This window comes from Condylura cristata, unplaced genomic scaffold (genome assembly GCF_000260355.1).
Source record: "Condylura cristata isolate star-nosed mole 26May11 unplaced genomic scaffold, ConCri1.0 scaffold00008, whole genome shotgun sequence".
In the NCBI taxonomy this organism is placed as follows: Eukaryota; Metazoa; Chordata; class Mammalia; order Eulipotyphla; family Talpidae; genus Condylura; species Condylura cristata.
In genome coordinates this window covers 52,270,197-52,296,255 of record NW_004567109.1, presented here as the reverse complement: position 1 = coordinate 52,296,255, position 26,059 = coordinate 52,270,197, and the positions used below count along the sequence as shown (strand labels likewise).

General features: G+C 37.4%; 1 protein-coding gene across 1 annotated transcript in view; it reads left to right on the top strand.

Moving 5' to 3' along the window:
- The window catches only part of DDAH1 (dimethylarginine dimethylaminohydrolase 1), a 112,315-nt gene that overhangs the window by 60,129 nt on the left and 26,127 nt on the right, over positions 1-26,059 (top strand). The window contains exons 2-4 of the mRNA XM_004679174.2: positions 13,716-13,815; positions 20,097-20,170; positions 20,956-21,075. Coding sequence (XP_004679231.1) covers positions 13,716-13,815; positions 20,097-20,170; positions 20,956-21,075 — 294 coding nt within the window. The remainder of the gene's footprint in view (positions 1-13,715; positions 13,816-20,096; positions 20,171-20,955; positions 21,076-26,059) is intronic.

The window sequence follows — 26,059 nt, the reverse complement described above, 5'->3', positions numbered from 1 at the left end:
TATCCCTTCTGGCTTCTAAAATGTGATGCCCATTCATACATATTGAGCCAAATAATTTCTACTTAGGTGCTTTGTAAATTGCAAAATGCAGAAGATAGTTGGAATGATAAATTGAAGTGTAATGAAATCACTCTAATTAATTTATTACCTCACATGTATGCTACAAACATTCTTCATAGCACACATTTTGTTGGCACTGTAGATACATTTTCACAATGTTCAGAGCTCAATACAGTATACAAAAACTGTGTCACTGTTTGCATATTTCCTATTTTTTTCCTGTGGGCAGATATCAAATAGTAAAAAAGAGGGAAAGAGGTTGTCAGTCACCTGGGAAACCAAATCGTCAGTCCTCAAATGGATTCCTGAAGTGTGTGTGTGTGTGTGTGTGTGTGTGTGTGTGTGTGTGTGTGTGTGTGAGAGAGAGAGAGAGAGAGAGAGAGAGAGAGAGAGAGAGAGATGGGGGAAATGGGCATGGGAGAGAGGGAGGGAAGGAGAGGGAGGTGTTTGGCTTCATCAAAAACCTTTTTTTTTTTTTGGCCCTCCCTGGTGGCTCAGCGGGTTAAAGCACAGCACTGAGAATCTAAAGCCGCTTCCGCATGAGTTCGATTCCCGCCTGCCCCGGAGGTGACCACATGGCGTGGCAGACCTCTCCTGACCCGCCCGCTGCTCCCCTCAGCAGTGTACTTCGTAGATCTGTCTGTTCTGCTCCCCACTCTGTCTCTGGTGAAGCTTCTCACCGCCCCTGAGCCTCTGGCCTGTACCCCAGTTCTGTATGCACGAATAAATAAATCTTTAAAAAAAAAAAAAAAACACCTTTTTTTTTTAAGATTTATACACATAGAATTGGGGTACAGGCGAGAGATGCAGGGGCAATGAGAGTCTTCATGAGAGACAGAGTGGGGACAGACAGAACAGGCAGATCAACGAAGTACACTGCTGAGGGGAGCAGCAGGTGGGTCAGGAGAGGTCTGCGCCATGTGGGTCACCTCTGGGGCCAGGATTGAGCTTGCACTGAAGCAGCTGTGGCCAGGTTGCTATGCTGCATCTGAACCTGTTGTGCCACCAGAGAGGGCCCCATCAAAGAACCTTTTAAGAAAAAAGCTGGCAAACATTTGTGAATAACTTTGGCTTTTTAGATTTTTCTTATCATTTGAAAAATACGTGGGCCATTAATCCTGTGCTGTGTGGAAATATCTAAAAAATGCCTGTCTTCATGTGTCCTCACTCTAGTCTTCCAAGTTCAAGCCGCATTTATGCTCTGCTCTTTGGTTTCATTAGATGGCAGATACTTAATTTGATTATCATGAAAAGTTAAATTCTTGCCAACATGAAAACTTTAAATGAAATCTGGTAATTTGTACTTGAGTCATAGAATATCACTTAAATTCATATATGTGTGTGTATAATGGATATATTATAAATATGTTATGTGAAATATATATTAATGTATTGATGGTATAAAAATTATAATATACGATGCAGTAACATACTGATTAATAATATGTTCATTCTCAAACATTTAAGTAGAAAGAACTTTTTACTAGTAGTCTCAACATTGACCTTTTTAATCTCAAAATTTCTATAAGAAGACTTTGAGTTCTAGTCCTGCTTCTGCTCCTGTGACTTGGGAAAGTTATTTAAACCTAAAGGGACTTGATCTTGTGACCTGTATTTTCTGCTAACATCTTTTTCTGGTTTAATATTCCCTGATTCTGTGAGTCATATATCCTGTGCTAGTATCTTTTCATTTAATTCTGTAGTGTTAAACTTTATTATACATACCGCTGCATCTGACTTTGACTTCTATCAGGTAATAAATACTTGCTAAAATAAAGGTATGCTTATCTGTTTCTGATGGGTAGAAAAATTACTATAACTTAACAGATTTTTATATTGAACTATTACTCATTTTTATTTTTGTTGAATCATATTATTGTTGCTTTAATATTTACTTCCTCTCTGCTGTGGTTTTGTGTATCATTTAATGTTGGTTTTTATGTGTTTCCCTTAAGGTGTTTCAGAGAGGATACTGCAGGAAAAACTCACTACACCTAATCTTGGTCCCTCTAAAAGAAGGACGCAAATACTTATAATCATAAAATAATCTAGGATGTGAATTTTACTTTTATTTAGCTTCACTTTGCTGATGAAAAAAAAAATTGTTCTGGCGTGTTTTTCCAAATCAGCTGCCCAGTGGAAAGAAATACTACCCCCAGCTCTACCCACTGGAAAACTGTCAGACTAGAGATGAATGTCCAGTACCTTCAGCATGGAGAGACCTATCCTTTCTTCAGGCCTCTTAAATTATAGAAAAAAAATCTGTTTGATGAATTTTAAAATTAAACATGTATTTTCTTAGCTTTAATTTTTTATATCTTACATTCTCAATTTTCAAACGAGGAGTTAACTGGCTAAATTAGTCATCAGGAAAACAATATATACAATGAATTAGTTCTTTTAAAATGCTTAATTTTAGAGGATATATATTCAGCTTCATATATTTTCAGCATCTTACATGCTAATAAGCACTACCTTCATATACCATTTATAATACACAGGTTAGTTAGTAGCTATGCCAGTGAGAAGCTAAATTTAAAGAATTTAATACTTTGTATATTATTCTTTTAGCGACATCTCAAGATTTGTAGGGTTCAACTTTGAACCCCAAAATAAATGAAAGGAAGGAAAACATAAACTACCCCGATGTTAAGGCTTAACGTCTTGCTTTCCCATCTGAGGAGGTATGAACCTATTCCTCTGAATCATATACAGTGAGGTAAACCAATAATATCTCAAGTAATTAATTTTTAAAATTGCTTTCTAATTTCCTATGGGTGGCAGTATTATTCACCACTCTTAAAACAGGGGAGCCAAGACTTTGCCATTCCATACTTAGACTTGTTTTTATTTTTAAATAATGTTGGAAAAATTGTGAAAATGAGTGTTTTCCTTTTTTTTTTTCTTAATACCTCATGGATCCTGACCTTTTCCTTATACTGGTTTAGTATGTGTTTCCTTTAAAATTGGTCATTGACCCAAAAATAAGTTTGATTTTCTTTTTCCATGAACTTCTCTAAAGAATTCTGTTAATAGCACACTAAACAGAATTACAAACTTAATGAATAAGTGTTTGAATTCTGAGCAACCGTGGAATAAGGGCTAGAAAGGGTAGAGTAATATTGCATAGAATAAAATTTCACAAGTCGTATAAAGAAAAGGATTGCAGTAGTATGTTTGACGTGATCAACATCTTCTAGAAGGTATATAGCAATTTAATGGAACATGGTTATTTTATCACACTAATAGTTCCAGTTCAAAAGTTTGCTCTTTTTCCCATATACTTTGGAATGAGTTGAATGTGACAGGTGAGCTTTCAACAAGCTTCATGAATTTTAAGTCCTTTTCAGCCATAAAATGGGATATGTGGCATGTAATCAGTGTGGACAAGCAGTTGGCAGTCTTATTGGGTATTACGGGCTATCAGGTATTATCAAGGTAATGAGAACATGCATTTACCAGGTGTATTCTGGGTCTTGCCCTGAATATCCTCAAAGAACAGAGTCTCTCTCCCTGTTTAACATTTAATAGTTATTAAATGTTTCTCAGCTGTAAGTTACTTTCCCAGCATTTGTTCAAGATTTCAAATAACAGAGGAAAATCTTTACTGGTATCTCAGAACAAATAATTTTTGGCAGTTAAATATATCTATGCTTTCTCTTATCTGATTCAGGTATATTTAAAGAAAAAAGCTTCCATGAATTTTGACATAGCACTATATCCTCAAAATTTAATGTGTATCCTAACTGAACCTGAAATGTTTCTTTAAATATTTAAATGTTTTGTAAATTTGTTTTAAAATTCTTTTACCACGATAAAGGTCTGAATCTTTGTTTGGGTTTAGTGTTGAGGTATTCTGAAGTTCCATACAATTTTACTTACTGTTTTTGGGATTATGTAACAAAACAAGTCTATTTCAAAAGACAGTTTTTCAGGAAAAAACTGATTACTTTAAAGTAATCTTAACTCAAAGTACAGATATTTTTAATTTGCCTTATAATAATATCCCATATTTTGTTTAATAAGGAATTGTTTGCTTGTAGTACTCCTTTATAATAGTATCATCAAAAACTAAAAAGTTCTCATAAACTTGCTTAATAGGAACTACTGGAAGTTTAGGCAACACATTAGCAGTAGTATCTACACATGGTGGTGGGATTACAAATTTGTTTAATAGTTTCATTTTTCTTATCTGTACTTTCTAAATTGAATTGGAGGATGTGCTACATTTTTTTAACTCAAGTCTAGAGAGAGTGATCTTTTAAGACAATTCTCAGAATGTTGAATGCAGTTGGGGACATCAACAGGAGTCTGGAAGATCTTGAGGGCAAGAAGGTGGGTGACTCACTGCTTAGGTAGGCATCTAGTGCTGGTATAGCTGCACTGCCAGAGTTTATGGAATTTTTTGAATGAACTAGAAATAGAGCATGCAGAAGCAAAAGTGAGACCAGAGCTGTTTCAAGTCTAGTCTGTGGAGATAACCAACAGAAGCAAAGGTATACTACTGATGAGAGTATAGATGGAAAAAATAACAGGTAAATGAGGCTGATGACCAAAACAAAAAATACCCATATAATCCAACTGCAAGTGGCCCACTATTCCTTAACTAAAGTCACAATTATGTTTGGATGTTGAAAGCATTCGTTGATAAACCATGTCCTCTATACATAGATCTTCCTTGGAAGCCAACTTGGATAGTACAATAGTCATTGTACAGGTAGATGAAGTTCTAGAAGCTCAGTTATTTCTGAATCTCTTCCACCAGTGACACAAACCAGCCATAGCTCTTTTCTTTATTGGACATTTCCTTTAGTCTTTATTAACTGTCATACTTTACTTAAAAAATGTTGTAATCTACTTGTTTGCATTGTCTTTTTTTTTTTTTTTAAGATTATTTATTTATGCAACAGAACTGGGTGCAGGGGCAGCGAGATGATTCACCAGAGACAGAGCGTGGAACAGAACAGGCAGATTGCAAAGTACACTGCTGAGGGGAGCAGTGGACAGCATGTCAGGAGAGGTCTGCCACACCATATGGGTCACCTCTAGGCCTGGGGATTGAACTCATACTGAAACTGTTATAGCCAGATTGCAGTGCTGCGTCCATTAACCCATAGCCACTAGGGAGGGCTCCTGTATTGTCTTTTAACTGCTAGATTTACTTACCTTCTTAGGGATATCATTTAGTTTCTCCCTATGTATGTCTAAGAATATCCTTCAATTTGTTGTACAAATATTAAATGAAATCAATCACTAGAGATGCAGTGTGCTAAATTATGCTCTGAAAACCTGAGTTAATCTTCTCAGAGTTTCTGAGGTTCTCTCCAGGAAAAATGAAGCAATGAGAAAATCTTACTAATTATGTAGTGTTAATAATAATTTATTTGGTCATATGTTTGCATATTACTGTGCATTTCATTTTGACGGCATAAACAGAACTATGTTCACTTGGGATTTACTTTAAGATTTGACTGTTACTGTATGTGACTTTAAATTAAATTCAAATTCATCCAAAAACTTTATGAATCATGTTCTTTATTAAATAACATTGGTTGGGGTTTTTTCCCCCTATAATTTGTGTGCTTTGTTAGACAATAAGCTTTGTACATTTTATAATAAACACATTCCTGTTGTGAAATGGAATGCATCTGGTCCATAATAAATCTGGTTGAGAGACAATGGGTCTTAGCTAGCCAACCCTGGTTCAAGGGAAAAGATAATAAATAATGGGAATGACATTTATGAGAATCTAATTTCACCATGCTCTGCCTTATAAGAGAATATAGATGGTATTAAGGTTATTGCACTTTGAGAATGACTCTAAACCAGATATGAAGTTCTATCCCTCATGGCTATTCATCAAATGAATGTTTTATTTAAACATTTGTTAAGGATAAATTGGAAGTAGAAATAAACTCTTTAAAAAAAAAAACAGAGGAAAACACTAAGGAAAGGAGATGATCATATTTTTCTAAAGTAATTTGGGAAAGGCAAAACTCATCAGCTAGATAATTAGCTTTCCTTGGTAAAACGTTGACTGAAGTGGTTCTATTAGGGAAATATTGAACTGTTACAGTCAATCCAGCTGAGGGTGCCCAGACTCAATGACAGAGAAAAGAAATTATTCGCTGTTTTTGTCACCACCATGTTATAACAGAAACAAGGACAGTTTCTTAAAGCTAGTCATTTTTGTACAACTCTGGTTGAAATAAGCCTTTACCTAATATTCCTTAGCTAGTTTTTCCACTAATTTATTTTAAAGATGCTCCAAGAGAAGCACATATCTGAACATATGACAAAGGGTGAGTACTTAAAAAATCATTTCTTAGACTGGAGGCTGGAATCACAAGTCTCAGAATGAATGACTATGAACTCTACTAACCCTGACTAGGCCATAACCATTGCTAATGAAGGTTTTAATTAAAACATACAAAAAAGTCCAGTAGTAGAAAGGAAAAAATAAAATCCAGCATTCCCAAAAATAATTTCATCATTCCAAAAACTTATCTGATATTGTGTTCAAACACCAGGCAATGTGATCCTGTAGAAAAAGCACCAATTTACACAAGTTGTGAAGAAAGCTGGCTTAATTGGTTAAAAAAAATTAGTAAGTGTAATACTTTTTTTAAAAAATACAGTTTTGTCATTGTAGCACATAGAGCAGTCATTGAGGATAAGGTAATGAAGGGTTTCTCAGTCAAGATCTTTAGTTAACCTACTTGAATAAGTGAATAAGAACTGTGTTTTGCCTTAGAAATCTGTGGAATTGAGACTACCAAAGGGAAAGAGGAATAAGGGAGGCTGAAGCCCTTGGACTATGGTGGAGAGTTATGGGTGTTTTTTGTGGTGGGTGTGGTGTGGCGACATATATTTGAAAAGGTGTGAACCTGTATTCCCAAATCTTATACAGCTTTATAAATCATGGCTATAGTCATGCTAGCATTTATTATCATTTAATTGCACAGTTCACTTATCTTTTGTCAATGACAAATTATACAGGAAAGGACACAAACTTCAAAACAAAGGTCTTTTAGTTTGGCTCTCAGCTCTGTTGTTGTAAGAACTTGGGCAAGTCACCTATCCAGCCTCGGAATCTATCAAGTAGAAATAATACTTATATTTGTATCTTTGGATTATGAGGATTATGAGTTCATGTAGAGTTTCTGCACAAAGGAAGACTACATAATAGTTACCTATTTTCATTGCTAGTTAAATTCTTCCTGAGAGAGCTTTATTCTAAAATGGACGTACAAAGGAATTCTGTTTTGTTTTTGTTTTTTTCAGGAATTTTTATGATTGAATCATTTATTATGTTAAACCTCTCTAATTTTTTTTTTCTTTTGGTAGTTTTGGTTTTAGTAATTTAACCAGCACATGTGGAAAAGTTGAGAAATGAACTACCGAAAAAACTAAAGCTACCAAAAGTTGAGAGGTGATAATTAATATTCAGGCCATCCTGGGTAAATAGTCTTCATGAAGTTCATACATTCTGTTCATATTGATTAGTCTTTTAACCACACTGCACCAGAGTATCCTAAGACCCTCATATACAGAAGTGTCATGTATCTGATCTGAAGATGTCACGTAACCTGGGGTGACCTAGTCTTAGGTTCATATAGTACTCAATGGGCTTCAGTGAACAGAGCTGGAAAACACAAGATGTGAGCTTCCACTCAGATGTGGACTGTGCTCAGTGATGAGACATCAGGAAAAACATCACCCAGTTCAGTGAACATGAGCATTAACACGAATGAGAGGGGTTCAGGAGGCCGTTTCAGTGAGTCAGTCAAACGTCCTTCACTTCAGTTTACACATGTCAAATGGGTGTATTAATGCCTACCTTTCATCTCTTGTGAAATTACTGTGAGCATCCCAATAAATATTCCACTGTATTGTCACTTTATACTCACAAGTTATATCTGCTCTGTTAGATTGTTAACTTCACAGGAGGAAGGACTTGGGTTGTCATTTTAAATTTTGTAGCCTGGTTAAAAACAAAAAGTTGAATCCACCAAATTTTTACTGAACTGAACTGTTGATCAGAGGAGAAAATGTGGTATAGACATTAAGTATTGTAAAATCAGCCTATGTACCAGTTTAAGTGACTGCAGTGACCAAAGATGTATTAATTAACAAAGAACATGAAGACATAATAACATAACAAATGAACTGTGACAGAGATAACACAGTTTCACTCTGATATATCAGCATGTTCTAAACTAGCTTCTCCTTGATGTTCCAGACATATCACATCAGCTTCTTAAATGACTTCATCATTATCTATATCTCCACCTAACATTCAATGGCAAAACAAAATCAACAAGCTGAGAAAATGAAAATATCTCAATACCAAAAAAGTTATATTACTGCTATTCAGCCTTGGATGACAGCATAATCTGAAGCTCTGACAACAGGATGAGCTATACATTTAAAGGCACTTGGAACATTTAAAAAGTTGTGGTCAGGCCCTCCCTGGTAGTGCAGCAGGTTAAAGCACAGCACTGAGAAGCTAAACCCACTTCCGCATGAGTTCGATTCCCGCCTGCCCTGATGGTGACCACATGGCATGCCAGACCTCTCCTGACCTGCCCGCTGCTCTTCTCAGTGTACTTCGTCGATCTGCCTGTTCTGCTCCCCACTCTGTCTCTGGCAAAGCCTCTCGCTGCCCCAAGCCTCTGGCCTGTACCCCAGTTCTGTATGCACGAATAAATAAATCTTTAAAAAAAAGAAGTTGTGGTCAATATTCACAATGGAATACTACTCATTGATCAAAAAAGACAAACTCATGCCATTTGTGGCAACATGTATGGAGCTGGAAGTAATTGTGCTAACTGAAATAAGTCAAAAGGAAAAGGTTATATATGGATGTTACAGTGCTATTGCAAGCTATTAAGAATATAGTGTCCCAAAAATATGTACAAGGCTTTTATATTTGGGTATTGGAGAAGATTTTGCAAGAAGAATAAGAGAATTTGGATCAAAAGTTTTTTTATTGAATGCTAAAAGTGACACATTCTCATCTTTATTCCTTTTTAAAGTTAGCGAGAATTCTAACCAAACATTGAGTTTAGTGGCAAATAATGATACAACCACTACTGTTTTTGAGCACAGTGTGCCAAGCACTGATCTAGTTGCATTATATGTATTACATTATTTGTTACTCACATAAACCTGTTAGAGAGAAAACATCCCGTTTGCAAGGTAGGAAACTGAGGCTCCGAGGTTCAAAGAAGTTAACTTATCCCAAGTCACATTGCTAATTAAGTGATAGAGCCTGTATTTAAGTCCCTGCTTCTTTCCACTCACCTGGAGGGCCCAGAACAGGTGTAATGAGAAGACAGGATGATGGTGATATACACAGGATAGGGACAAATGAGACATTGGTCAAAATGAGAGCCACAAAAGAAAATAAGAAGTAGGACAGAAAAGGCAAGAAAAGGGGACCAAGTATTGGGGAAGACAGAATCCTTTAGACTGATTTGTTCACATAAAGTGGTACTGTTTCGATAAGTGTAATCATTCTGTATCTCAGCTGACATTGTTGTGAGTCCTATGGGATTGACCAGATGAGTCCATTTCCCACCTTAGGTAGTGTCTCTGGAGAGCTATTTCAGAGCAGAGAATAAGCAAAACATCTAATGCATAGCCTGACAGCGTCTAGGAGCTGGAGGCAAATAAAACTCAAGTGATTTAAATTTAAATGTGTCTTCAGTGGACATATGCAACATTACACCGACTTTACAGAAAATACTATGAATTTAATTCACAAAGGGGTAGTAAAACACAAGAAATTTTTCCAATGTAAGAAAAAGCAACAACTTTTCTCATGTGGGTCAGTTTCATAGTATAAGTATATATAGTGAGTACACCCAAATTAGTATTTATCAAAAATATAAAAGAGATATCTAATATTTATTAAGCGATTCCTATGTGCTGAGTGGTTTACATGTTTAATGATCAGGAGGAGCCTGAAAACAGGATGATGGTGATATATATGTGATAGGACAGATGGGGGGCAAAAATGGGAGGCACAAAAGAAAATAAGAAAGGAATGGAACAGAAAAGGAGACCAAGTATTGAGAAAGAGGGACTCCTTTTAGCCTGATTTTTTCCCACAAAGTGGTAACATTTCAGTAACTATAATAGTATTTAGGGGCCCTCCCTGGTGGCACAGCACTGTGAAGCTGTCCACAGCCACTGCAGTGCGGGTTTGTTCCCCAGCCAGGGAGGTGTCCCACATGGCGTGCCAGGCCTCTCCTGACCTGCCCGCTGCTCCCCTCAGCAGTGTACTTTGTCAGCCTGCCTGTTCTGCTCCCCACTCGAACTCTCGTGAATCCTCTCATATGTCACACCTCTGGCGGGCACCCTCGTTCTTGTATGCATAAATAACTATATCTTTTTTAAAAATAGTACCAAGGAAGTTGGTACTATTATGATTAAATACCCCCCTTTTTTTAAAAAAAGATTTATTTATTTATTTGTGCATACTGAACTGGGCTATAGGCCAGAGGCTCAGGGGCGGTGAGAGGCTTCACCAGAGACAGAGCGGGGAACAGAACAGGCAGATCCACGGAAGTACACTGCTGAGGGGAGCAGCGGGCAGGTCAGGAGAGGTCTGCCATGCCATATGGTCACCTCCGGGGCAGGCGGGAATCGAACTCATGCGGCAGTGGCCTTAGATTCTCAGTGCTGTGCTTTAACCCGCTGCGCCACCAGGGAGAGCCCTAAATACCCTTTTTAAAGGTGAGAAATTGAGGCTCAGGAAGTTAACCTACGACGTTGCCCAGCTAAAAGTCACAAAGCTTGAATGTGAATCCACTTGCTCCTAACACTGCTTTCTCCAGACTCTCCCAGTGACTATGAATGTGTAACCCCAATACCTCTACATTTTTCTCAGAAAAAAAATAAATAAATAAAAGGAAGAAAAGAAGGGAAGAAGAAAAAGAAAAGATTATTTTCTTGAAACCGGTACAGTTCTTGAAGAAAATAATATAGGATGATGATTGGAACAGTGTAGATGGTCTGAACGCACTATGACTAGGGAAGGAATCTGTAGCAAAGGATAGGACAAAAGATGGGGCATAAAGAAATGGAAACATGAAGTAAAAATATAAGAAAAGTGCAAGTAGTATGAAAGCAGGAAGAGAAAAAGGGCTCATAAATCTTTAAGACAGAATGAAAGTGTATGGTTGCATTTAAACTATCATTTCTCTAATTTGCCCCTTTTATTTCTAATTTCATGGTCTAAAATGACCCATTCAGTTCAGTCTTTGGAATTAATACTGTTTGTTCTGACAGTTTCTCTCCACCCTGAGTAATGCTCAGTTCCATTCTGCAAAGTTAGTGGCTCAGTGAAAGGTGAATGTGTTGTTTGCTCTTTTTGTCTCCTCTAGGAGGTTAATTAAGTCAACATTAAACATGGCTCTGTGACCACAGAATGAGCAGTTGCTTGAAGGCACATGGTTTGGATCTTTCCCTGCAAAATCCCCACTTCTATCATTATGTTTAGTGCTTTGACTGCCTGAATAGCTGGCGAGCAATGGGTTTGTGTGGTAGGGCAATCCCGAGCCTTGTTTGCAGCTGAGTTTGTCTACTTCATGGAGCCCTGAGCCAAGAGTATGTGGTGCTCCATAGACAGCCTCCAGATTCAACTTCTAGTTTCTTCTCCAGAAATTTCCCTGGGCTTAGCATCAGCGATTTGATGCCCAGTCCTACAATTCTCAAAATTGTTTACTGGATGTTTATAGATTTTTAACTTGTCCATACAACTCTGAAAGTAATGTAATATCATTAACATTTGTGGTATGGACCAATTCTGATGACTTTGTTTATATGGATATGACTGAATATTAAAAGAAAAAAAAGTACAGCTTTGCACAAAAGCCAATTTTTTTTTCATGTCAGTGCAGCTGTTTTAACTTTTAAGAAACCGCAAGCATTTTCATTCTCTAAAACTTTAATTTGAAAGGCATAGGACTTTTAAAGAAATACAATGTTTCTGAGACTGGTATATATTAACCTCCCTACTTCTCTTTAAACTTTTAAGAGTTGAATAAAGTCCCTGAGTTGAGATATTACATAGGAACTTTACAGAGCAAAATCCATGTTATTGCTGAATTCCAAGTACTTTTTGGGGTATTAAATTATACTGGCAATACTAGCATATGTAATAGAACAAAAGGTAACGGTGGCTCAGTTCTCATGATCTCCCTGTAAGCGCAGAGAATTTTCCATGGACACAGAGTCAGATGCCAGAAGGAAACAGTTGTGTGTTTTCCTGGGTTCGCTGTAGCCCAGCAAATCATGGTGGTGTTGTTTTGCTTCTTTTTTATGCTACAGCAACGATTCCACTTCCTGTTACATAGGAAAACCTATTCTGATGTTAAAAGAGGTCACTACATGTATTTATTACAACATTAAGACCATTTCATCCATGGAAATAATTTTTTATTGTTCTGAGTCATTCTGGTTTGTGGAATTTGTACATGAGTTCCAGGACAAAGATGAGATGCTATGTTTATTTTGCTTTGTATCATTTTTAATGTTTTTTAACTGCATGAATATCGGGTTGTTGTCATAGTGTTTCCATATTTTGATTATTTGGGAAGTTATACTGTCGTATGTGTGTCTCCACAATATTCACTGACATTCACTGTGTGTCTTGGGCTGTATTTTGGCAGAACTGCTTTTCCCAGTGCCGTGTGATCTCATGGTTTTCTTAGTCCATACTCATGTCTTCTCAATGTATGTCTTCGCTGTGTTAAAGGCAGATCTGTGTATAGAGCTTCAGAAATATTTAAATGATCTTGGTGAGCTGCTGGAAGGATTTGAATTAAATGTGAGCTGCAAAGGATATTTGTTTTGCTTTCATTTTTTCCTCTTGTATCAAAGTGAACCTCACTTAGAAGTGCTCCCTAGTTCAGACTGGAATAGCTCCTTGTGCTTTAGACTCCATCTGGGAACCATAGAAACATCTCTGAAATTCACATACAAGTAATCTTTGGTTTTGATAGCAATTATTATATATGTTAATTGCCTTTGAGGACCTAGATTTTTAAAAGCCAGGTAATCATAACTGCTTGAGTATAAACCTAAATAACAGTTCAGGATTATAGGGAACATTGGATTCTGACATTTTTGGAAACTATTTGGATAGAAAGCATGACTGTCCTGTGAGCTGAAATATTATTGCTGATTGTTGTCATTAATATTCCCTTCACGTATTACTCTATGTGCAATTCTGACTGACTGACTGACTTAAGGTTTAAAATTAAGTCTTGTACTTTCTGACAGGGCTAGGAGGATTTGATGTTCGGCTTCCTGTCTTTCTTGTCTCCTGTGCCCTAACCACTCACTGTTTCAGCAGTGCCCTAGCTAGTCAGCCTCCAGCAGAAGAGAGGTTTATAATAGTACCTTGAACTCAGACTCAGAAAGGACAGAATGGACACTGCCTATAAGCCATTTTTTTCTCTTCCTACGTGTAATTTATTCTCTGACTGGTTCACATTAAACTATGTATTTTCATATATTCACAAAGGGTGTATGTGTGTGCATGTGTGCAGCTGGGGGCATGATTTGATGTTCAGAAGTTGAAGATGATTGGTTTTCTTTTAGGAAATGGTAGGATATTAATCCAAGTCATTTCATTTCAACAGGTTGACATGATGAAAGAAGCCTTAGAAAAACTTCAGCTCAATATAGTAGAGATGAAGGATGAAAATGCAACCTTAGATGGTGGAGATGTCTTATTCACAGGTATTGTTGTGTTTACTTATTTCTCTTTTAAAGTACTCCTGGTACCTCATTTATATTCACTTATAAACATTTAATTATAATTTTAAAAATTATCATAGTAAGATGTTTAGAACAGGTCATTGGAAAATGTAAAAAAACACACACACACACAAAAGAAAAAACAAAGCTGATCTAAAGATAATCACTTAAATATGTGAGTACTTTTGTTTATATATATATATATGCATATTTTTTTAAAGATTTATTTATTTGTGCATACAGAACTGGGGTACAGGCCAGAGGTTCAAGGGCGGTGAGAGGCTTCACCAGAGACAGAGTGTGGAACAGAACAGGCAGATCGACGAAGTACACTGCTGAGGGGAGCAGCGGGCGGGTCAGAGAGGTCTGCCACGCCATGTGGTCACCTCCAGGGCAGGCGGGAATCATGCAGAAGCGGCTTTAGATTCTCAGTGCTGTGCTTTAACCCACTGCGCCACCAGGGAGGGCCTATATATGCATATTTTATACAAGAATATTATCTGTATATTCATATCATTTTCTGAATTGCATCTTCTGTGCCCTTCTACACCAAGAGTTTATGGGTTATATAGTTTTGCATTGTGTGACAGTACATCTTAATTCAGATGTGTGTTTTACAAATAATTATATTCCCAGATAGCAAATGGATTTAAATGATGTTCAATGCTTACTTACTTAGCGTAATGCCAGATGAAGTAGCAGAACTCAGCAAAACTTAAACTACTAGCATTATTATTGATCTAACTAGAGTCAGTTTTTTTTTTTAAGATTTATTTATTTATTCATACAGAACTGGGGTACAGGCCAGAGACTCAGAGGTGGTGAGACACTTCACCAGAGACAAAGCGGGGAACAGAACAGGCAGATCGACAAAGTACACTGCTGAGGGGAACAGCGGGCAGGTCAAGAGAGGTCTGCCACGCCATGTGGTCACCTCCGGGACAGGCAGGAATCGAACTCATGCGGAAGTGGCTTTAGCTTCTCAGTGCTGTGCTTTAACCCGTTGCGCCACCAGGGAGGGCCTAGAGTCAGTTTTTACAAGGAGGTAACAGTGCTACCAAGAAAGTGGTAATGCTAGCATTTAACTTTTAACCTCTTTATGATCATGTTGTTACTGTTTTGTAAACCCATGTGCTAAAATCTTTATCCCTAGATTCACTCTAGTTATATTAATAAGCAAGATAGTAATAATTTTTCATTTATAATGAGAATTTATTTTCCCCCAAGTGTTAGAGAATAAATACATTTCACAGATGTAATCCTAACATCAGCAGAGACTGGGCCTGAAGAATTTGATAATGTAGCTTCATGCTGAAAACATGACGTTTCTCAAAGGCTAATAATTTAGCTGATGTGAAATTTATATTGAAGGCAGTGTATATAAAGTAGAGCCATCTTTGTTTTGATATAAAACAATGTTTTAGATCACTTACATTTGATATGATTACTTTTCCTGAGTAAGGGGGTGTTTGTTTATCTGGTGACACTTTGAGTCTTGTGCAGTAGCACATACCTCTCGGCAAGGCCAGTGTTGGCTGAGCTCCAGAGGACGTAGTTTCATCACAGGTTGTATGAACAGGATCTCCTGGAACTGTGCCCAGCACAACCTGTGCCAACACTGTCATAGGCAGTCGCCTGCTTCTGGGATGTGGCTCCCAGGCCCACTGAGCCACAAGAACACAGAACAAGCTGTCACAGCTTCCTCTGCTGCAGTTTCAGCTCTGGCTAGATCCAAATGGATAGAGTTTGTAAGTTTTGTTTCAAATATTCTTCATTTCTCCCCTTGAGGCCACTTCCATTCTTTTTTGGAACATCTTGTTTTCCTTATGAAGCAGACTTTTGTGAACGCACACACACAAAAAAATTCAACTCTGAAAAATATAGTGGTCACCAGAGAGGCAGGGAGTGGAGAAAGGGAAGGGGTAGAGGGAGTGAAGGTGGCAGAGTAGTGACACTGGGTTTTGGTGGTGCATGAGAGAACCAGATACACACATCAAGGTTGTGCAGCCGTACTCCAGAAATATGCTCTTGTAAGCAAATAGTAAGTCAATAAAACTCGATTTGAGAAAAACAGACTTTTGTTAGAGGCTAAATGTGTAAATCAGATTTCCTACTTTTTTCACCATGTAATAATTTATTGTAAACAAGCGCTGATAAGATTTGAAGTTAGACTTAAAGCAAGCTGTGTTTGCAGCCATTTAGTTATCTTAACAGCTAAGCTGAAGGGATCTCCTAAAATCCTCAGTGTTACCACACAACTTTCATTAGGAACCTTTTCCTTTGGTGAAATGTCTTTCCACAGCACTGCAAGCCTAATGTTTTTGCCTAATATTTTTGCCTAGACTTCTCGCTTGGTACTAATTTAGCATAATCTGTACATTGTTTTGGGTCATAGTTAATACTTAATATGTTAAAAGTTATTTTATTCAAAATAAGGTGTTAGGATATTAAGATCATTATCTACTTGATAACTCCAAATGGCTGGCCCTACCTTGTGTTTCCTACTCCTCAGTTTTTTTCTTCTGGTAAAATATGCATAATAAATTTTACCATTTTAACCATTTTTAAGTGTTCCAGTCAGTGACATTAGGTTCACAATATTGTATACCCATCAGCTTTTAATTTTTGGATTTGGGAAAATTGAACAAGAAACAAAATCTGGCTTGTGTCATGTGCTCTGTGTTCTCTTCCTTTTGTAATTCAGAACTTCGTTAATAATTGATCAGGAGATGGATGGAAGGAAAGCAGTTTTCTAATTCCATTTCTGCTGGGAAAGCTGTCAGTCAGGCAAATAGCTCCTGGCAGAAATTGTTTCAATTCTGTTTCTCTTATATAGACATCAACTTACATCTACTTTTATTTATTCTTGTGAAATATGGAACATATTAAAAAAAAAGAGGTATAAAAGTGTTTATGTACAGTTTAAAGGTCAATAAAAAGTGAATACCTGGCCTACCAGTTGTATTTAAAAAAGAGAATATTGCCAGAATCTTAAAAGACCCAGTCCCAACCTCTGCCTCCCCAGCATGAGAAAACAGCTGCTTAGTTTTGTTGTGTCTTTGCCTTCTCTTTCTTTGAGTTTTATCTCAGTAAGTGAATTTTACCACCAGTATATTTTCCCTCAGTATGTATATAGTCCTAAATTGTAGAGTCTTGCTTGTTTTATAACTTTACATTATTAGAATCATACTATATGAACTTTCATTTGACTTTTCTGCTTTTGAGCTAACTTGATGCATAGAGCTGATTTCATCCATTTTCACTACTGTGTGGTATTCCACAGTGAGACTGACAGTGTATTTACTGCTGATGTGTATTTCATTGTTTTTCAGTCTTTGTCCATTATCTTCATTGTTACTATGTACATTCTTGTGTGTGTCTCCTGAGGAAGTATAGAGTTTCTCTAAACTCCTAGAAATAGAATTTCAGATAATAAACTCTTTTTTTCTTTTCTTTAATAAAATGATTATATGATTTTCTTTTTTAGTCTACTGATGTGCTTAATTACATTCCTTGATTTTTTGACATTTGGCCAGTCTTTCTGGGATGAAATCAAACTTGATTATGATATATTATCATTTTTTTTTTAAAGATTTATTTATTTATTTGTACAGAACTGGGGTACAGGCCAGAGCTGCGGAGGGTGAGAGGATTCACCAGAGACAGAGTGGGGAGCAGAACAGGCAGATCAACTAAGTACACTGCTGAGGGGAGCAGCGGGCGGGTCAGGAGAGGTCTGCCACGCCATGTGGTCACCTCCGGGGCAGGCGGGATTCGAACTCATGCGGAAGTGGCTTTAGCTTCTCAGTGCTGTGCTTTAACCCGCTGCGCCACCAGGGAGGGCTGATATATTATCATTTTAATACAGTGTTGCAGATAGTTCGCTCATACTTTATGATTTTTATTTCTGGGACCTATACTAGTTCTTTTTTGTTATTCTTGTCTGACTTTTGTAAACATTTTTGCTAATCTCATCAAATGTATTAGGAAATATTTATTATTTTTCTATCCTCTAAAATCATGACTATTTGAATTGTGAATTCTATGAATTTTGATAGAACTGCCTATGAATAGTCCCTGTTAGCCTTGTGCTTTATTGGTGGAGAGATTTTTAAAACTGATTCCTCTTCTTTACAAAAATTAGTACTTTTCCTGAGGCAGTTTGGTGTGTTGTTTTTGAAGAATAAATCTATTTTATATAATTGGTTGACTATAAGGTTATTCATATCTTCTTAAAGTCTGTTTAAGTGCTCATGGCAACTATAGCTATGTTCCCTTTTTATTTCTAATGGCTATTCATGCTTTCTCTTTTTTTCTTGCCAAAGATCTGTCAATTTATTGATCTTCCCAAAGGACCAACTTTTGACTTTGTTGAAACCTTTTTCTTGTATGTTTCCTTTCTTCTTCATGATCCTATCTTTATTTCCTTCCTTCAAACTTCTTTGCTTTTATTCTGTTCTTTTTTTCTTACATTTCAAGTGGAAATTTAACTCTTTAATTTTGTATATTTTCTTTCTTTTTTTAAAGATTTATTTATTGGCCCTCCCTGGTGGCGCAGCGGGTTAAAGCACAGCACTGAGAATCTGAAGCCACTTCCGCATGAGTTCAATTCCCGCCTGCCGCCTGCCCCGGAGGAGACCACATGGCGAGCCAGACCTCTCCTGACCCGCCCACTGCTCCCCTCAGCAGTGTACTTCGTCGATCTGCCTGTTCTGCTCCCCACTCTGTCTCTGGTGAAGCCTCTCACCGCCCCTGAGCCTCTGGCCTGTACCCCAGTTCTGTATGAATAAATAAATCTTTAAAAAAAAAAAAAGATTTATTTATTTATACATACAGGCCAGAGGTGCGGGGGGATTCACCAGAAACGGAGTGGTGAACAGAACAGGCAGATAAACAAAGTACACTGTTGAGGGGAGCAGCAGGTGGGACAGGAGAAATCTGTCTTGAGCAGCTGTTCCTTGTGGGTTAGCTCCCTGGCTGGGAATTGAACTCATGCCACAGTGGTAGGTGATAGCTTGATGGCGCTGACACTATAACCCCTGTACCACCAGGGAGGCCTTGTGAGTTTTCTTAAAGGGACAATTGTCCCCATAAAAGCTGTGAATGTGTCACCAAAGATCAGCCATTGGAATTTGTCATCACATGATTTAAACTATGTCATTTACTCCATTTATAAGGATATGATGACAATTAAAGATGTAACATTTGTAAACTGAGTCAAGGAATTCCTTCTATATGATGGTACTTATATTATACCTTGAAAACATATTTTTTACCTTAAAAAATCCTCTGGGACTAAAATGTACTGATTTCTCATTGAGCATTTCTCCACATTCCCTGTGGAATTCTTTTCTAAGGAATAAAGAGATTGTGAGATTCTCTTTTTTATGTATTGCCTAACCTTGTCTATTGTAATGGTTTGTTTACCTCTAACTAGGAAACCATTTTTGTTTAGTGATTTGCCTTCTGAAAAGAAAAAATTGCAGAATTTCATAAAAGCTAAACACACAGAACATTCTGTCCTCCGAAATGTTTTTACTTTTTAGATAGGCATCATTTTATGTTTTGATTTTACACTTGATCTTAGCCAAAAGGCTGAGAAGCAATTTTATGTTTTGATTTTAAATAAATGGATGTAAAGTTAGATCTCAGACCTCAGACCATCAGCATAAAACTCGCTTTACCCAGGTGGATATTTTCAGTCTTTACATTGCAATTGTCTGGTATCGTTCTTTTTTTTGGTGGTCGTGGGGGGTGTGGGAAGAAGAGGGTTACTAACTTGTCACTGATATTATTTAATTTCTAATTACAAATTGTTAATGTGTTTCAACTCTTGATTCTTAAATATATGTTTATTCTCTTATTGTGGTAAAATACACATAACACAGAATCTTCTATTGTAACCCTTAGTCAGTGTATGGTTCAGAAGCATGAACTATATTCATGTTATTACAAAGCCATCACTACCACCCACCACTTTTTCATCTCCCCAAAATAAAAATCTGTTGTTGTTACATACCAATGCTCTAGTTTAACTACTGTTCTATCATCTGCTTTTACATATTTGAAAAAAATTATTTTTAAGGGCAATAGTTTGAAATAAGGTTTGTGTATAGAGAGCAGGTGTCGAATACCCTTTATACAAACAGCCTTCTGTGGAAGGAAAGATTGTGTGATGCTTGAAGATTATTATTTGTAGTGAAGAAGTACTGAGCAGCCACTGATGCCATCTATTCACCATGTTCCCTAACATTTTTTAATAGGCAGAGAATTTTTTGTGGGCCTTTCCAAAAGGACAAATCAACGAGGTGCTGAAATCTTGGCTGATACTTTCAAGGTTAGTAAAAGATAATTTGTGTCTCATGCAGAGTATTTCCTACTTTAAAAATATTTCTAGACTCACTGACTCAGTGTCGTGAAAAGGGTATTTAGTGTCACCAACTTTGCAAAATAATCCCCAATGTTTGTATGTTTGCTACAAGTTTCAGAAGCTATGAAACTCAAATGTCTCGATAAATAGGGCTTCAGTGGGCTACCACAGAAATACAAGTTATTGTGGACATCTTCCACCTGACAGGTGTTAGCAGCAAAATCAATGGCAACTCAGTTGATTCTAACGTGAAATGTAGATTTTTCAAATTCGAATCAAGCATCACCTGTGCTTGGGGTGCCCACTAACTAGTGGGAACTGTCCTAAGTATTGCTCATATATCCCTTCTTTATTACATTGATTGATAATAATAGTTTGGCTCACCAGACCTGCCTAGGAAGAGACACAGTCTCCTAGAAGTTCTCATCCCTATGAAGATATGAGACACTGTTTGCACAGGATATTCAGATATCCCCCACAGATCCCCACTCCACAAATCAAACAGCCTGTGAAGCTGTGTGCACACAACTGAAACTGACCGTCAGCCACGTACTGGGAGGAGGGTCCATACTTACATCTTAGAAGCAGCCTAATTTTCACTGACAAAACCAAAACCTGTGTGTCTCAATTTTCCTTCCAGATACTCTGAGCCCCTGACAACCCCCAGAGGGATGGAAGTGTTTCAGATAGGTTTTAATTGGTGTTAGAATTCATCTGCAATGCCAAACTGCATGTTTCTATTATATGCATAGGATTATGCGGTTTCCACAGTTCCTGTTATCGATGCTTTGCATTTGAAGAGTTTCTGCAGCATGGCTGGGCCTAACCTAATCGCAATCGGATCCAGCGAACCTGCACAGAAGGCCCTCAAGGTAAATATAAACCTCTACTTCAAATGTAGTGTGCCTGCTGCATGGGCTTTCTAACATGGTCTGCTGGGTGGGTGGCAAGTAGGGTTGCCAGGAGAGTACCAGCTGGTACTTGAGAGCTGGAACTTGAGCTGTTGTAACTTCACATTCTTTAGGAAAGAGGAACAGAAGTGTAGGAAGAACTCTTCACTGGCAAACCATTCTTACACTGACACCAGGTTCCCTAGACCGTGGTTCAGAATAAAAAAGCAGCCAACTCATCACAGTAGTTCCTTTAAGGAAAAGAGGTCATGCCACCAGTTAAACTTTTCATGAAGTTTTATCTCCTCAGCCAGCTAGTTGGTACAAAAGGAGTTGTTTGTTCCTCTTATCCTCCTGCATGCCTGGACTATTTCATAATAATGTTTTAGAAATCCATGATTCAGAAGTACCTGAAAATATGAACTTCTTCATCTACATTTGGAATACTTTAAATTTTAGTTTAGGAATTTCCCTCATTTCATAAATGAGAAAAGGAAAACCCAGAAGAAATATGACCTTCCCACATCACACAGCTAGATCAAGACTGGAAATCACTGATACAGAAAGCTTCCATTTCTAACCGTGCTTTACAGTTAAAAGGCATGTTCCTGCCTGTAACTAACTAGATGTTCCACTGGTGCAGCGACCATGCCTCTTTTGCTCACCATTGTATTTGGGCCATCGTGGACCCATAATATATACCTGCCGAGTGAATAAATGAGTGAGGAGTCAATGAATGAATGAGTAGGGGGACAGTACCTCCATTTTGCAATGAGAATAGTAGAACAAGTGATTCACCCTGTTCGTGGAACTTCTGCTCCTTCTTTCGGTCGTCTTGCACAACATACATAGCTTGCTAACAAAGATCAAAGACAGGGACTTCACTTAGTCCAAGAGGAAATTGATGTATACAGTTTACCTGTTTCTCCTTTCAGGTCTTTGCTTTACTACCCCAGCACTAAGAGAGGTGCCCTTTGCCTTCTACATTAACTGCCACTTCTTTAGCCAGTCTTTCCTCCCAGCTTTTCTCAGGCTGAATCTTCGAGTGTATTTGTAGAACTTTGAACAATTGCTTCTGAACACTGTCTCAAACATGACTTGTATTATGGTGGCTTTTTCTTTGTTTCCTTTGGAGAATGTCTTCTGTCTCTTTCATCTGGAAGGATTTGTCAGCTTTCTATACACAGGAAAAATGGTATTATGAGGAAATTTCCAAGAAGCAGGAGACAGTACTCAGAGGCCCTGAGCAAAAGAGTGTATATTGATTCAGAGATATTGGACCACCACTCCTTTTGCAAAAAAATATTGGAGGGGGAAGCCCCTGCAATCAGAAAAAAAAAAAAAAAAAAACTACTGATGACCTGGAAAGATAGCCACATCCCAAACCCATTTTGTGCCTTGGCAACTCACTGTCATTTCTCCATTTGCCTGCCCTTCCTCTAAGACTACATTTATTTGAGGCCACCCTATTGGGACTTTATTGTTCTCCTTCCTACAGAGTTCACTTGACTTAGTGTTAATGCTGTTCATCCTCTGCTTGAAACTTTCTGTGCCGGAACCTATAAATAATCCTCACTAGCTAAACAGACTTTCTTTATATATTGTGTTTTGCACCAGCAAATGTGCTTCCTACACCATGGGCCCATGGAGTTGACAAATGCCCACCTGCCATGTTCTTAGTATCAAAAAGTTCTTCTAACCTTGTAGTGAAGGCAAAAGGACAAACTATACCAAAAAATAATCAAATCTCTATGATGGATGTTCTCAGGTCAGAAGTAGGTAAAAGCGTATAGGTTTTTTTTTTTTCTTTTCTATTCCACAGGTAAAAATACTGAGATCTAAAGAAATAAAGCATTGCAGATTGGTTTTAATGGTTCTATAATTGGGTTTCCTGGGCTTTGACATTCCTCTCCCTAATTGTCTACCCTGCCAAATTACTTTTTCTATTGAAAAAGCTTCCCTAATTATTTTGCCACACACTAATACTAGCTGAGTTTCCTATTTCTCTCCAGCTAGCCTCCTCTTTCCATTTTTTGCCAGAATCTTACCTGTCTCAGGGAAAATATGAGTGTGGTTCCAGCTGTCTGATTTTCCCATGCAAATCTTGATGTCTAGTCTTGCCTCAATAGAGAAGCCCTTGGCCACTTGGGCATCTATTTGAAGCACACAGCATTTAAACAGAGGTGAATTGTGTCATCCTTTACCAACATTGAAAGGTTGATTACTTCCTACATTTGTCTCTGCTTGCTGTGCATTTGCTTCCTTCAGAATCTGAAAGCTTTCTTACATATCCAAGCAAAACTGAGAGCCCAAGGGTTTCTGGGTAGTCTCATTGCATTTGAAACACTTTGTAATGGGTTGCAATCTATTCTTGGTTAATGAAGTGCGTTCTTAATAGAGATAGTCATCATACGTATCTAGGTTGTAGCAGATTTAATAGAGTGTGTGTTGTATATTTAAATGAAATCATCCATCTAGGAAGACTTTAGAAAATCTCTATTTAAAAAACCCAGAACACATTTAAAACATGGTACATTTAATATACATTTAACACACAGTATGTTTAATCCAGAGAAGGAAAGAAGGAGGACATATTATTTCTGCATTTTACCAATGATATGGCTGGAGGCTGGACAAATTCTTCAAGAGATTTAGCAACAATTCCTAATCTAGAAATGCTGTTGTCTAAGGAAAATTAGTCTTGACAGCAGCCTGCACTTTCTATAGTTTTTCTCCTCTACTTCCCACCATCTCCTCATGCCCCTTGAGTAACCACCACCTTCATTCTACCCCTCCAGTTATGCATATTGGAACTCCTCCAGCTTCATGCCTCCCACTTTTGTAGCAGTATATGGTGAGCCCTGGAGAGAGGAGGGGAATGTGTGTAATGTATTTTTTAATATATATAAAACTGTCATTTTCACGCCATGTCACTAAGTGCTATTTCTTTATTAAGTCTTTGGACCATTTATGAATAATAATAAATATGTACCACTGGCATGGGAAAGAAAAGGGAATTCCAGTGTACATAACTGGAAGGGCAGGATGAAGGTGGTGGTTACCCAGGGGCATGAGAGGAGATTGTGGAAATCTTAGGGGGAAAACTGTAGAAAGTGCAGGCTGCTGTCAAGACTAGTTTTCCTTAGACAATAGCATTTCTAGATTAGGAATTGTTGCTAAATCTCTTGACGAATTTGTCCAGTCTCATAAAAGAAAATAAAGCAAGATTAATTAGTGCATAATAGGCATTACATTACTAGGATTCTTCCATAAGGAATGTGTGCTTTCTTTAAAAAAATGAGAGTCCCAGTTGCTACATAACTGGAACTGCTACTCACAATATAATTTGAGTAAAAGTAGCCAACCTCCAAAAGAAGACGTGTTCTGTTATATCATTCATTTAATGTTAAGCAAGAGACAAAACTACTCTGTGCTGTTATCAGTCAGATTAGTGGTTACTTTAAGAAAGAGAGAGGGAGTTGTGGTCTGGCAAATCACTAGGAAACACACACACACACACATACCTTATTGTTGGATGTGAGTTATGATTAACTTACAGAAGTAATTCTCTGATAGCTAGGTCCATCTAAACCCTGCTTTACCTTGTACATGATGAGGATGACTCATAAAAAGCAGACTAAGCTATTTTTTTTAATAAAGAAAAAATACTAAGAGTATACCTGTTAACCAACATCTCCCCAATTTTCTCTCTCCCCCAGCCCTTGTACATCATAAATACATACAATTTATAATTGTGACTTATACTTCCATAAAATTGGAAAGGAAAAAAGACATAGTTAACAGTAGATCTGAACCACATCTCACTCCTTTTTTCTAGATCCGCGCCAAGTTTGACCTCTTTCCAGGAACCTGAATTAATTATATGCTCTCTATCTCAAGAAGACAGATTCTAATTTTTACTTTCAGGAGGAACTCAGAGTAACGATTTTTAACTCAATCTTCTAGGTTGCATTCAGTCTTCTAGTTAATTAAGAGGAAAAGGAAAAAATGGAAGGATGAATGGCAGGGAAGTAGGACGGAAGGAAAAGGGAGAGATAGGTAGGGAATTACTCTTAGCTAACACTTTCCTGAAATTAGTCAGGTGAGGAAGCCGCTGATGGAACAGTCTCAAGGATGCAGGTAGTGTTGAGTTGGGGGACTGTGCCATCTGCTGACTGGTGTGTAAGAGGAACATTCTCATCTCCCTAACTAGCTTATGCAGGAGCCCAGTGATTCTCTTTTTTTGGCACCTGCAGTTTGTTTAATGTCCTTTCTATTATTAATCAATTATTTTGCATCACAATCATTTATTATTTTTAAATGCTTTTGACAAAAATACTAAAAGGATGTGGTAAGAAAACAAAGATAACGCTCCATTGTTTGTCTTTGTCATGTAACTGGAATTAATATATAGTAAGTGGAATTCCAGTATCCTTGTAATTTTAAATGAAAATGCTCAAATGCATCTTGATGAAATGTCTTTTTGTTTCTTATCTACTTCCTGAAATAACTAATTTCATTAGCAAAATTCCTTGAATGAGAATATTGAGTGCCTTGCACCTAATTTAAATTGCATAGCATTCCACTTGCTTTTCTTTTGAGTGACTAAGTGACAGAGGTCACTCAGATAGTATTTCCTCTCATTTTGACCCAACTTCAACATCGATTTTATGTCCAAAAATGTCCATGTTATTTTATAGATAATCATACAAAAAATGAAGATGGAAAAACCCTTAATGTTTTTAGGTTTTGTATGTTTTTATATACCCTGGAATTTCCTTTAGTGACAATGGTGAAACTCAAAGACTAACTGTGAACTAACTAGTATAAACAGAGTGAATTAAATGGAAAAATAAAGACTGCATTTTTAGTTGTGTTGTCACAGGGAATTATACTTTATAGCCACAAGATTTTCCCCTCTGGGTCTCTACTGTGAGGGCATGCTGACAGTGCCTTTGTAGGTTTA